Raw genomic sequence first — 12999 nt, 5'->3', positions numbered from 1 at the left:
GGAGGCAGGGAGGGAGGGTGAGAGGGAGAGAGGGAGGGAGGGATAAACTCAACATCCATGTGGTGGAATATTATCTAGTCTAAAAAGGAAGGAAGTTCTGACACATGCCCCTCGTGGATGAACTCTGAGGACATTATGCCGAGTAGCACGGGCTGGCGGCTCAAGGGCAGATGCTATTTGCTTCCACTTGCATGAGGTACCCAGAGTTGGCCAAGCTACTGAACAAAGTGGCATGGGTATTGCACGAACAGCTGAACAGGTGAAGGAGTGGATGAGTGAACAAGAATGTGCTGAGCACAGTGAGTCTGATGCCACCGCTGTTGCGTGTATCCAAGCCGGCACAATGGCTGAGCCTGCTTTCCTCCCTTGCAAAGCAGCTATTGGCCAAAGAGCCCTCACTGGGACATTGGTCCCTCAAAGGACCAGAGGGACCCCTCCACGGCCATACCTGGGTCTCCTTTTCTACCTGGCCGGCACCAGGACCTGTCCCAGAACCACAGAAAGCTCCAGCCTTGTGGCCTGGCTGCTGGTGCAGCCTACCTCACCCGACAGGAGCCACTGTGGCCCTGCTGCCCTGTGGGTACCCAGAGCCACGTGCGGTAGAGGCAGCCTAGGACAGGGCAAGCGGACTCACGATTCCATTCTGCACACTGAAGCCCAGCTGGTACTTGAGGTCGGGTCGCTTGATGAGGACTGTGGTGACAGGTGGACAGCTGACAATGTTGAGCTTCACCTGCGTCTGGTTCTTCAGGCCCTGCACGGCACACGACGGAAGTCACAGGCCAGGCTGTGGACATTGCCTGTGCCCCCACCCAGCAGGCATATCACCCTGCCCTTGTGAGAGCGGCTGGCCCCAGGGTGGCAGTGCACCCAGTGGCCCACTGTGCCTGGATGCACTTCATGGTCCAGGTAAAACAAGCCACTGAGAAGCCAGAAGCCAGGTTCTGAACAACATGGTCACACTCAGGGGTCATGGCAGGGGCTGTCGCCGTGTTGCAAGCAGCAGATCTCCCTCTTTGGAAAGATTGCGGGGCACTTTTGTTAAAAGCACACGCCCTCCCCTGATGGATCAGCAGGGCAAGAGTCACAGACTCAGAGAAGGAGCACTGAGCACGCCTGAGGCTTCGGGGCTACATCCAGGCTGAGGCAAGGGTCCCCTCAGGCCCCAGAGAGGACATGGCTATCATGAACGGCCTTGATGCAGTTCTGGGGCCAAGGGGGTCCCAGGGGAATGGAAGGGGGAACCCTTGCTATGGGCCTTGTGAAGAGTCAGGCTAACCCTGCGCCACGCAGAGCCTGGGGAGTTGTCCCGACAGACCAGCCAGGGCCTTTGTGCTAACCCTGCACGGCAGAGGGTCTCCAGGGCCGACCCAAACGCCGGGTCCTGGGGTTTTCTGGCCCTGGGAATGTCTTGGTCCCTGGGCTGAAAGAGGAAGGAGAGGGGCTCCTCTAACACCACAGGCTCAGTGCTCTGGGGACCAGCCACAGGGCCGGAGTGAGACCCTGACCCACCCGCTCAAGTCCCCTCTGCCAGACCGGTATGTCCCCAAGCTACGAGTTCACAGACTGGTGGCCAGAATGTCTATCCTTCCCATGCAGCTGTGTCAGGCAGCCTCTGTCCCAGGCTGCCAAGATCCAGGGCTCCCTCAGGGTAGGACTTCCAGTGTGAATCCCTGGCAAACTGGGACAGACTGGTCATCCTACACTCACCCCCTCAGCCCTTTGCCTGGAGCATGTGTGGCCCAGCTGAGCTAAGATGCGAACCCTCTCCCCTCACCATCCCTGGGCAGCCTGCCCAGCCATGGTATAGCCTTGGGCTCAATTTCTGACTATCTCTGGACCTCAGTGTCTGTAAGGATCAGGTGACGCAGGGCTGGAGAGGCCACCAGGAGGAGGGTCTCAGGCACCCACCTTGATGACCCCCTGGCAGGTGGCGAGAGGCAGCCCCACCAGGCTGGTGCCATTGATGGACATGATCTGGTCCCCGATGCTCAGCTTTCCCGAGCGGGCTGCCGGACCACCATTCATCATGTTGGCCAGGATCACCGTGGGCAGGATGGAGCCCCAGCCCGACTCCACGACCACCACGCCCAGAATCTCCCCCTTGTGCTTCTCCAGCTGCAGCTGCAAGGGAAGCCACAGCACATGCGCATGAGCTGCCTACACTCTGGGATCTGAGGCCAGCTTGTCTCGGCCAGGAGAGGTCATGGCCGGAAAGGCCTGGCCTACTCTGCTGCCAGGACCCTGGGGCCCACCAGAAGTCCTGTAAACCTGGCGGCATGGAATCCCCTGCCCCCGGCCTGGCTCCAGGCTCCTGGTTCCTGCTCCCCACCTGCCAAACCCAGAAGCCAAAACAACTGCTCAGACCCATGCCCACCCCGCCTCCAGCTCTGCTCCCATCTAGAAGGCCCTATGTGTTCTTTACCTCACGGCTGCGTCTCTCAGGAAACTGCCTGCGGCTCTCTCAAGGTTATTCGTTCAAGATCATTCATCCACTAACTGATAGGTAGACGAGCTCAAGGCCAGGGCCAGGGCCAGGATATTCATTTACCCGCATCCACTAAAGCTGTCCTGGAAGGTACCTGAAGCAAGCTTCTAGGCCGTATGAAGGCCTCTGCTGCCAGCAACTTGGCAACAGTTCTTCCAGGGGACCCAGGTTCCCTAGTGTGAAGATGCCACCCACACGCTTTTCACAAAGAGCTCCTGGATGCTGAGCCCCCACTGATAACAGCAGCATTAAGAAGCAGGCTTTCGAGGTCATTAAGGCTGATTGTAATCAGCGTCTTTGTTAGAATTGTCTCATTTCACACACAAGCGCTCAGCTCCGAGCCAGGAGCCAGACCTCTGCCGCAGGCGGCCCACATCTGACGCAAAGGCAATAGAGGGCATGCATGCAGACCAGTGAGCTGTATCCTCATCAGAGACCAGCGGGCGGAGCCTGGACACCCTGGTGTTGTCAGGACAGGCCCTGGGGGATGCTCCAGGAGCAGGAGGTGGCGGCAGAATGGGCTCCCTGCGACCCAGGCCGCTGCGCCTTACCTCCTTGCAGTTCTCGGAGTTTGAGAAGTGGATGAGGTCGTCGTTGTACATCTCCTGGGTGTTGATGATGTCACTGTACTCTTTCTGGCTCAGGTCTTCGGGGTTGATGCCATTGGCCCTCAGAAACTCCTGGTAGGCCACACTGAAGGCCTGCCCGATGGACTGCGCTATCAGCTGGGCCTGTGGGGCGACACAGGCCACAGATACAGGCACTGAGGCGCACCCCACAGGCCCCTGGGAGCGATGGGCTGTGGCAGAGCTGGATGCAGAAGGACCTGTAAGTCTCAAGGGAGGCAGGCATGAGACAGTGCCCTGGACCCTGGCTGGTGAAAGGCACCTTGGACCAATATCCTCCTGCCAGGGGCCAGGCGGAGTGAGCTCTCCTGCCACCTGACCGGAGGGCCCAGTCCTGACTATGTCTCGATGAGTTGTCCTATGTCCCAGACACCCAGGGCAGAGAGTGGTTTCAATAAAATGAAGGAAGGGAATAAATATTTTGCTAAATATCACATTTTATTATTGTAAATGGTAGGTGTGACTGTAGTTTTATTTTCTCTGTTGTATTTCAAAACTAAATTTGAAGTGTTTTCCTGGGATGGTCACAGACACACAATTAATTGTGTATTGCACATCTGCCGCTCCTGAGTGCTGGTTGGGGTCCTCTCCAGAGCGGGCTGTGCCTGACCCCCAGGGACACCAGCACAGAGCCTGCGGAAGGGAGCCCCCACTTCTTACTTCACCTGCACTACTCCTGTGGATGTACCGACGCTAGCGTGGCAAAGGCCTGGCCACCAGGACACCAAGCAGGGCCTTGCTGCCACCTGCAGGACACCTGCCCACGCTCACTCACTGCCCTGCAGCCCTTGGAAGAGCAGGGGGCTCTGACAGTGGCGTCACGGGACACAACAACGCCTCTCCCCAGCCCACGCCTGGGCACGCACCGCACAGGTCTGCTGTCCAGGGGGCAGCAGCCTGTGCTCCTTCTCACTCTGCACCACACAGGCTTGAAGCACAGGCAGTGAAGCTGCGCAAGTAAAAGAGCTTCCCGCCGGATCACAGCACACTCAGGCCTGTCCCTAAACAGGTACCGATTTTAGGTCGAACTACCCCGCAATACTGGGTCCTCAGCTGTCCACACGACAGGCTCCATGACCTTACTGGTGGTGGGCAAGCCGGCTGTCCTGGTACCACCACCAGGTGGCACCACCGGCCTGGCAGGAGTACAGAGGCTTTGTGTGAGTGGAGGTGGGGGCAGCTGGCCACAGGGAGGGCGTGGGACCTTTAGGACAGAACCCCCCACTGACTTCTTCTGTCCCCACCCGAAGAAGGTCCCGGATGGGAAGGGAACACACCCGTTCACCACTAGCTGGCTCCAACCAGCCATAGCCCTGGCATACCAACTTGGGTGCTCCTGGTACCCACACTGCCAGGCCCCTCTCCTTGTGCCATGCTGCCCCCTCTTGCCACCCCACAGATGCTCTGGAGGAGATGCTTGGGGGATGTGCGCTCCCCAGCCTCCGGCATATGCGAGGAGCCCGTCGCCCACGTAGGTATCCCCTTCTGGTCAGTGCTACTCTCGGTCCATCTGGGCAGCCCCTTCCTCATTCCTTCACGGGCTACTGGGCAGCCGCACCCTATCCTGCCAGGCCATGGGCCTTGGCGTCTGCTGAATGGAGACACTCAGGGCCACAGAGGGCAGCACAAGCTGGCTTTAACACAGCCCAGAGCCCTCTGTGCGGGCCGTGCCTTGGAGGCTGCCAGGCCCCTGCCCCTCAGCCCTCCCACCAACCGACTACACTCCTCCTGCCATGGGCCTGCTCCTCCCTCACGCTGCCCGTCACCTGAGCATTCTGGGACTCAGGTGTCACCAGGCCCCCAGCTGTTCACAAACACTCGTCCCAGCATGCACAGGTCTGTGGGTAGTGACGGGAGTGTGTGTAGGTGCACTAGCAGCTCTGCACGTAAATAAAGTCCTTGCCTGTAAATCTGCCATGGCCTTGAAGCACTCTAAGGTGACCATTTCTTCAGAGAAAAGATGACCGCCCCCACCTGCAAAGTTGACATCTGTTTGGAACACAGTTTCTATGCCTTATTTCATAATTATGGACGTAACGGGACCCTTCCCGGAGAGCCGGGTCCCAGGGATACTGGGACTCCTTGTCTGAACAAGAAGGATCTGGGCTCCTGGGCAGCCATTGCTGCCTGAAATGGGGGACCTCTGACAAAAGCTGGGCATGACCGGCCTGCTCTGGGGGCACTGGGTCTGCGGACTGTGGACAATGTTCAAATGTCCCACTCCGACAACAGCTGCAGGACTGGCTCGGCACAGCCCCCACGGAAGGGCCAGCCTGCAGGAGAACTTGCCGGGCCCAGGAACCACCTGCTCCTTGGCTCAGTCTTTACTTTTTTAAAGATGGACCTTGCTATGTTGCCCCTGCTTGCTCTAAGCTGTACTCAAGCGAAGATCCTTCTGCCTCAGCCTCCAGGGCAGCTGGCACAACAGGCACGCACCACCCTGCAGTCTCTTTGTAAATTTCTTTGTATTTTAAACCTCAATTTTTCTGGCAGCACTGGGGATTGGACCCAAGGTGTTTGTATTGACCCCCACTCCCCCAGGCCTTGTAAGGTCGCTACATTGTCTGGGCTGTGCTGGAACTTGGGACCTTCTTGCCTCAGCTTCCCAGAGTGCTGGATTGTAGGTGTAGGCCACCAGGCCTGTGTTCAAAAACAGTTTTTGAGGTGAAATCAAAATTGGTTGTAAGGAGAAATGACATACACAAAGGCAGAGCTTAACCGAAGGTTTCTGGGCCTCGTGTCAAGCAAACCTGGCGTGTGAAAAGGTGCATTTTAACAGCAGAAAAGTTAGGTATAGATCAGGCTTATTTTACAGAGGGAAGGGTTTATAAAATGGTTTCTGCTGACAGACAGCTCCGCTTGCATGTTATCCACTGCTCAATTTATATGTAGCTCCTGTGGTGAGGCAGCTAGCTCATGAAGTGAAATAAAGCTGTTTCCCCACCTTCAGAAACCCACAGACAGTGGCAAGAACCCCTAAGGTCATCGGAAACATGAAGGGCAGCACCCATGGCCTCCTCTGGCTGCCGGGGAATTTGCCAGGCACCGCGCCCACCACGTTACTTACGTCTTCCGACTCAAACACGTGGCAGGTCATCTTGCACTGCTCCTTCCCCTCTGGGGCCCCGGGGGTGGTCTCGATGCAGTCCTGCGAGGCCGAGCGGGGCATGCGGCGCCTGGCCATCAGCACCACGATGTTCCCGATGTCGGCGATGTAGGAGATGGTACGCAGGGCGTGGTCCATCATGGTTTCCTGTTGAGAGAGCAAGACGGAGCCCTGCTCAGGAGCACTTTGAGGCCGAGCTGCGTAGAGTGCACAAGTCTTGCCCTGCTGACATTTGGAGCAAGATCGCCGTCTACCGCAGAGGGCTGTCCTGTCCCTGACAACGTCGGCAGCAGGCCTGGCCTCTACCACTGGATGCCGGCGGCACCTGCCCGCCCCAAGAGAGGATATCAGAACTATCTCTCGCCACTGCCTAGTTTCCCAAAGGTAGGGAATGTCACAGTCCTGGCTGAGAACCACGGCTTGGTTAACAAAGGTCACCTAAGAAGGCGACTCACGTCAGAGAGGTCAACCCTGGCCCTGCCTCTGCTCGGGGTCCTTGTTTGTAGAGGACAGCAGGGAGCCTGTCCAATGGCAAAGCCCCTCTCCCTTCCCCTCCCCGAGGCCATTCATGGCTCTGGAGGAGACACCCTTTCCGCAATGTCGGTGTCCTTGGCAGGCTCAGTGGTGCCGGGCTCTCCCACCGAGGAGGAAGGCAGCCGGTCAACATGTGCCCCGGATGAGTCCTGGGCCCGAGCTGAGGGACAGCTGAGGCGCTGAGGGACAGCATCTGACTAATGTGTCTCCACAGGAGGCTCCAACTCCCTGGCCCCGGCGGGTCCACTGCTCTGAACGGCTTCTGTCGTCTGACAGAACTCTTCACCAAACGTCTTACCCAAGACCTCCCAGCTGGCAAAACTAATCAGGTGGTCTTCCGTGCCTCTGTTCTCCCGTCACAAAAGGAAAGTGGATGTTTCTGCGACCTCTGGTGTCCTTTTATCTCACACAGAACCCTTGTCTTACAGCTACATTGCACACATTTGTCTAAGAGGGGGATGTGTTCTCTAATCAAGGCCATGAGAATAGTTCGGGTCCCCAACTCCCAAGCTACCATGGCAGAGCCTTGCTCACTGGCAGAGGTCAGCTACCAACATGGCAGCCACCATCTGTCCTATCCACAGCTACCTCAGCTGCCAGAGAGTCTCTTACCTGCTCCCACCTCTCTAGCCCCTCTGGTGACATTTTTATGTTGCCATAAAATTGAGAGGTTGGTCCCCAGCCGTCGGCACTACTGGGAGGTAACTAAGTGGTGGGGCCTGGTAGAAGAGGCTAGATCACTAGGGCTCACCCTCAAAGGGATACTCTGGGCCCTGACTGCCTTAGGTGAGCAGCAGGTTGGTCCCCTGTACTCCCACCATGAGGAAATGGGACCAAATGGCCATGGACTACAACCTTTGAAACCATGAGCCACAATGAACCCTTCTGCCCCATAAACCGACCCCCTCAACTATTTTGTTACAGTGACAGAAGGCTGATTAACATGGTGATTTTGCTCTTAGTCAAAAGAAAGCACCATGCTAGTCCTGGAGATCTCCTTGGGAACCACTGCATCTGGGCAGAGGAGGGATGAAAGCCAGAGGGGTAGCAGGGTGAATCATTCCAGAGTTTGCCAGGACAAGATGATGAAACTTGAGACCAAGGCAGAAGCACCACCAGTTGGATGCTGGGCCCTGTTGGAAGTCCAAGGTGCTCCTCAAGTTCTCAACAAGGCAGGGCTCCAGGGGAGGTGGCTCGGCTCACACAAAGATCAGCAGGACAAGCTGAATCCCAAATGTGGAGAACACACACATGACAAGGATGGAGCCTCAAGGGCCTGGAGGCCTTGGTGGGCACTGTGGCTGGAAGTGGCCCATGGCCCAGGCCCCATGACGGAGTCAGCCCAGCTCCAAGATACACCTCAGTCCATTCTCTGACCCAAGTGGTAGGCTTCCCCATGAGTAGGGAAGCAAAGGAGGTACTCAGAGCTCCCACAGTCTTCCCATCCCTCCCCCGGCCCAGCTCCCCTGCTACCTGCTGAGTGTTTTTTTGCTTGTCCCTCAGCCCTGCAACGCTGGCTCCATGTAGACAGCAGGAGAGAGTACTGTAGTTCACTACACTTTGCTAGAGACAGTACCACAGTTTGCATCCCAAATGTGGATTGAAGGCTCAGTCCCTACCCCAGGGCAGTATTGGGAGGGGCCTGAACCTGGAAAAAGCGAGGCCTAGTGGGGGAAGTGGGTCCCCCAGGAGACCTCGGCCCCCGGCTTGTCCTTTCTCACTCTTTGCTTCCCAGCCACAGTGAGGTGAGCCACTTCCTGTCCCTTGTGTTCCCACCGTAACATGCTGCTCTGGACTGTCTTAGAAATGGACTACTAACCACAGACTCAAACCTACACAGCTGAGCTGGCATAAGCCTTTCCTCTTTCCAAGGTGTCTACCTCAACTTACGAGATATTTTGTTGCAGTAATGGAAAGCTGAATAACACGGGCAGCGAATGAGAAAGATGCCCTAATGTCGGAAACTAGGGCCAGGTAGTGGAACAAGAGTGTAGGAGAACTGGGGATGGTGACAAGAACTCCTGGCGCCAGCAGGAGACTTGAGTGGATGCATGGCTTCTTGTGTGGTCTACCTCTGCGGGCTGCCGGGACACCCCAGGAGCCACGAGCCCCTCGGGCAGCCAGCTCTCTGCTTCTGCGTCCCTCAAAGGAACCTACAGTCCCCTGAAGAAATGGCTGATTCCATGTCGGGGCCAGGGCACATGTCTTATTCTCTCAGGGAGATGCTAAAATGAAAACACTGTCTCAGAGACAGACAGACAGACAGACAGACAGACAGACAGACAGACGACAGACAGACAGACGGAGAGAAGCAGGATCTCAAGGTGCACAGGGAAGAACAGGGAGGAGCAAATAAAAGCAGAATGCACTTTTCACAGAATGTCAGATAATAAAAATAGAAAGCATGCTGGATGAAGGTGTGCATGCCTGGAGTCCCAGCACTCAAGAGGCTGAGGCAGAAGAATCATGGCAAGTTTAAGGCCAGGCTGGGCCACAAAGTGAGTTCAAGGCCTGAACTACATAGTGAAACTCTGTCTCAAAAAGACAAAAAAAGAAAAACCCAAAAACAAACGAAAAGTAGAAAGCATGACATCATTTGAACATCAACACCTTGGGGCTGAGGAGACAGCTCAGCAGTATAAGTACCTGCCTGGCAAGCGCAAGGACTCAGGTTTCATCCCTGGTACTGCACGCTGTGCTAGCCACAGCCAGCCACCAAAACTGGACATGGCAGTGCATGCCTGTAATCCCAGTGCTGGGGAGGCTGAGACAGGAGGATCACTATGAGTCCAAGCTGTATAGTAAGACCCTATACCAAATAAATACATAAATAAATATTTTTTAAAAAGAAAATCAATACCTTGCACTTCAAATATTGTAAGCTACTAGGGCAAGCCCATTAGTGGTAAAAGCACCTGGGTGTGGGGATCTGAGTCCCCATAGGGTCCAGAGTGTCATTGGTGGATTCAAAGTGCCTCTCATCCTGCGCATCAGACCATCCTCACTTGGGGCACAGTGAGCGGCTTCCCTCCCCTCCTTCTTTCCGAGCCCTCATGCACCAACTTAGCTGGCAAGCAGGGTCTTTCCCAACCCTGGCATCTGCTCAGCACCTGCAGCCTCCCCCGTCTCAAGCCCCATCAGCTTGGAGTCCTCTGTCTTTCACACACGGCCGCTTTTTGCTCGCTTGTCTGTTGCACTGCTTTCCCTCCCCAACGTAAGCTCCGTGGGGTGCTTTAGGCCCAGAAAAAAATAGCAGAATCTGAATCAGACACAAGCTGGCCACCTCGGGAGGCAAATGAATCACGGGGACCCTCTACACTGGAACGCCACCATGCAGAGCCACAGCCCCCCCCCCAGATTCCCGCCTCCCCCAGCTGGATTCGCAGGCTGAGCAAGAGGGGCTTTCGGGAGGGCCCTCCTGGAATCCCGGTTGGTGGAGCACCTGCCTCTCGCTGCCCCTCACATTGTCCCCATGTGATCCCAGCTGTGGGTTTGCGCAGCCTCTGGGGGGTCTTCTTCTCCTTGGCCCCTGTGGCTTGCTCCACTGTCCACATCCACAGTTCCCTCAAGACCCAGGCTGCAGAGCCGCCACCTTGGGGTCATGGTTCCCTCCCACTCTGGGCACTCGCTTCTGCAGCTGGACTTTGTTTGCCAGCGTCCCCAAGGTGCACACCTGGGCGCTGCTGTGCGCAACCTCAGGCAGCTGGCCCACGAGCCCTTACCTGTGTGTCTGCATTTAGAACTTTGATCCTCTGTGTGGAGATGAAGAGGTCCACTTCCGTCAGCGTCTGCGCGTCCCCCTCGGAGTTCTAAGGAAGGATAAGAGAGGCTGTCACCAAGCAAAATGTGCACTCCAACAAAGGCCCGGCAGTTGTACCGATTACCCCTAGTCCGTGTGGAAGGAAATGCTTGCTGCTTCAGAATGGAGCAGCCACTGGAAATCTACAAGCCGGGCTTAGAATCCAGTGCTGCATGTCAGTCCCCAGAGCAGTGTGTAAGAGGCACAGAGGAGAGGGAGGCGAGGGGCTTCTGGCAGGCTTGAACAGAAAGGGAGCAGCTGCTGGGGTGGGGGTTCTTGTGTGGGAGCCCCTCCTTTCTGCAGCAGGCTGGGCCCCTGCTAGCCCCTGTGGAATTCAGCGAAGGCGCAGCGCCATTAGATTAAAAGCTGTTTCTTAGATAGGGGATTCCAAGTATCCCCGGGGACAACATTTTCATAGAAGCTAGATTAAAATGCCAGCCCTTCGATTCCGGTTTGAATAGGCACATCGGTGTGGATGCCTTGGTCACGCCGTCTGAGCACCACAGGGGAATGAGGTTCAGGGTGGGCACCGGTGCAGCCTACAGTGACACAGAGAAGCTAGCACCCAAATGCCGCTGACCTGGCACCCCATCGGAGCAAGTCCGGTGTAGAACTGTGAGTTATGTTTCCGTGGACTGTTTTTGAAGCCAAGCAAACTACTCAAGATCTGCCCCAAAGCAGGCAGCTTTTAATTGGTTTTTACACCTGTGAGAATCCTAATTGCTGCGGTGTGGCACTGATGGAAAGCAGGCTCCCCGGGCTGCCCGACAGGGCGGGTAATTCAGCGTGGTCACTCGGGAGCCCGCAGTGGTACATCGTCCACTTCAGAACAGCAGAAAGCATGATTTAATTAACTCACTAGCAAATCTCAAATCAAAAATATTCCCACTGACTGTTCCTCAAGAATTCCGAGTCACCAAGAGGCCCCGTGCTATAATGACAATTTGTATTTTAGCTCAGTTTTTAAAGGGAAAGATCTTATGGGCTTCCAGGGAATCCCAGGGCGATACTGTTTTTAACGAATCAAAGAACAGAGTTCTAAACAATCCATCGGAAAAATAATGTGGACGGCTGTGAAGGAGATTTTTCTTTGTTTTAAGACATAAGGCTATAGTCAGGCTATCATCTATAAGTCTTTATAGACTTAAAAGTTATGTTCTGAGTACTGCAGATCAAAATCCCCTCTCTCAAAAGTTAGTTAAAGCCAGAAGAAAGTCAGAGAAGTCATGGGTGCATTTTGGTGTTGGTGACAATGGTGTCACATATGTACAGGGAAGCAGGCCAGGTTCCAGTGAATGGAGCTGACCCCCGAGCAATAACAGGGAGGGGAAAGGGCACCTGGGTTACACCCTGGTGGACAAATGGAGGGTCCCAGCAGCCCAGATCCCAGGCGGACGCCAGAGAATAAGTGTCAGTGGGGGGCTCAGCCGTCAGCATCTGCCTGGGCCAGTGATCCTGAGCATGTTGCTGCTTGGAAAGGAGGAACAAGGCCACCAAGCAGAACCTGGCCCCCGAGGCCTATCTCAGCTGGGTCTGCCCATATGCCCATGCCCATGCCCTCCAGAAACAGCGGATCTATAGGACTTCTGCTCCTGCAGACCCCAGGAGCAAGCTGGGGCTCCTCTGCTCCGCTGTGCTCCTGCCTGGGCAGCCCAGGGGTGCACTGAGCCTGCAGAAGCGGCCTCTTTAGAGGCAACACAACACAGCTGCAGGTCTGGAATGGGGGTCACTCTGCTTTGCCCAGAGGCTTCAAGAGGGAACACTGCATGGTACAGGGACAGAGTGTGTCCCTTTCTCTCCAGCCCTGAAGGTGGGCAGAGCATTTCCTGCAGGGGCAGGGAGCCTGCAGATGGGGGCCCCTGGCCACGGTGCCAGAAAACCCCACTGCTGCAGCACGCAGGGGAGGGCCGCACCTCTCACTGCATAAGCAGAGGTCAGTGGCAGGCAGCGGGCCAGCGCCAGCTCCCCACGGACTCTTCCTGGGCCTTCCCACACCAAGGACTTTGACGACGGCAGTTAGACAACCACCAAGGTTGACCAGATGCCTGGCTCAACAAAGGCCTGCAAATCCACCTAGCTGTCCTTTTTAAAAAGTCTGCTCAGGTTCCAAAAATTACTGTCAACAGAGGAAGCACCTCACAGGCAATCTGAGTGACTCGTCATCATTGTCTTGATTTGGTAAATGGAACTTAATATATCTCAGTGCCAGGACAACGCAATTGATGTGGCACAGGAGGCCCCATGTGTGCTGGATACACCACACTGACATTTAAAAACGTCCACATGAGACGGGCTTCACAGCAGGTGCCACGCCTAAGGACGTCAGAGAACCTAAAACAGAAAACCGAAAAGGAGCAATCCTTAAGCTCTTCTGGGAGTGGGCAGTGAAGAACAGAATCGGCAGCTTTATTCAAAGCCCAGTGTTCACCCCCAAGGGAGGGGAAAA

The 12999-nt window shown here is 55.9% G+C and overlaps 1 protein-coding gene across 2 annotated transcripts in view; it reads right to left on the bottom strand.

Annotated features, from left to right (window-relative positions):
* The window catches only part of Apba2 (amyloid beta precursor protein binding family A member 2), a 232344-nt gene that overhangs the window by 6548 nt on the left and 212797 nt on the right, over positions 1–12999 (bottom strand). For both annotated transcript variants that reach the window (XM_004623237.3, XM_023709820.1), the window contains 5 exons: positions 10477–10563; positions 6182–6367; positions 3040–3219; positions 1912–2124; positions 635–754 (listed from right to left, as the gene is read on the bottom strand). In XM_004623237.3, the coding sequence (XP_004623294.1) occupies positions 635–754; positions 1912–2124; positions 3040–3219; positions 6182–6367; positions 10477–10563 (786 nt within the window). The remainder of the gene's footprint in view (positions 1–634; positions 755–1911; positions 2125–3039; positions 3220–6181; positions 6368–10476; positions 10564–12999) is intronic.

This window comes from Octodon degus, unplaced genomic scaffold (genome assembly GCF_000260255.1).
Source record: "Octodon degus isolate 3935 unplaced genomic scaffold, OctDeg1.0 scaffold00002, whole genome shotgun sequence".
Lineage (NCBI taxonomy): Eukaryota > Metazoa > Chordata > Mammalia > Rodentia > Octodontidae > Octodon > Octodon degus.
The sequence above is the reverse complement of the archived record's forward strand: the minus strand, read 5'-3'. Positions and strand labels throughout refer to the sequence as shown.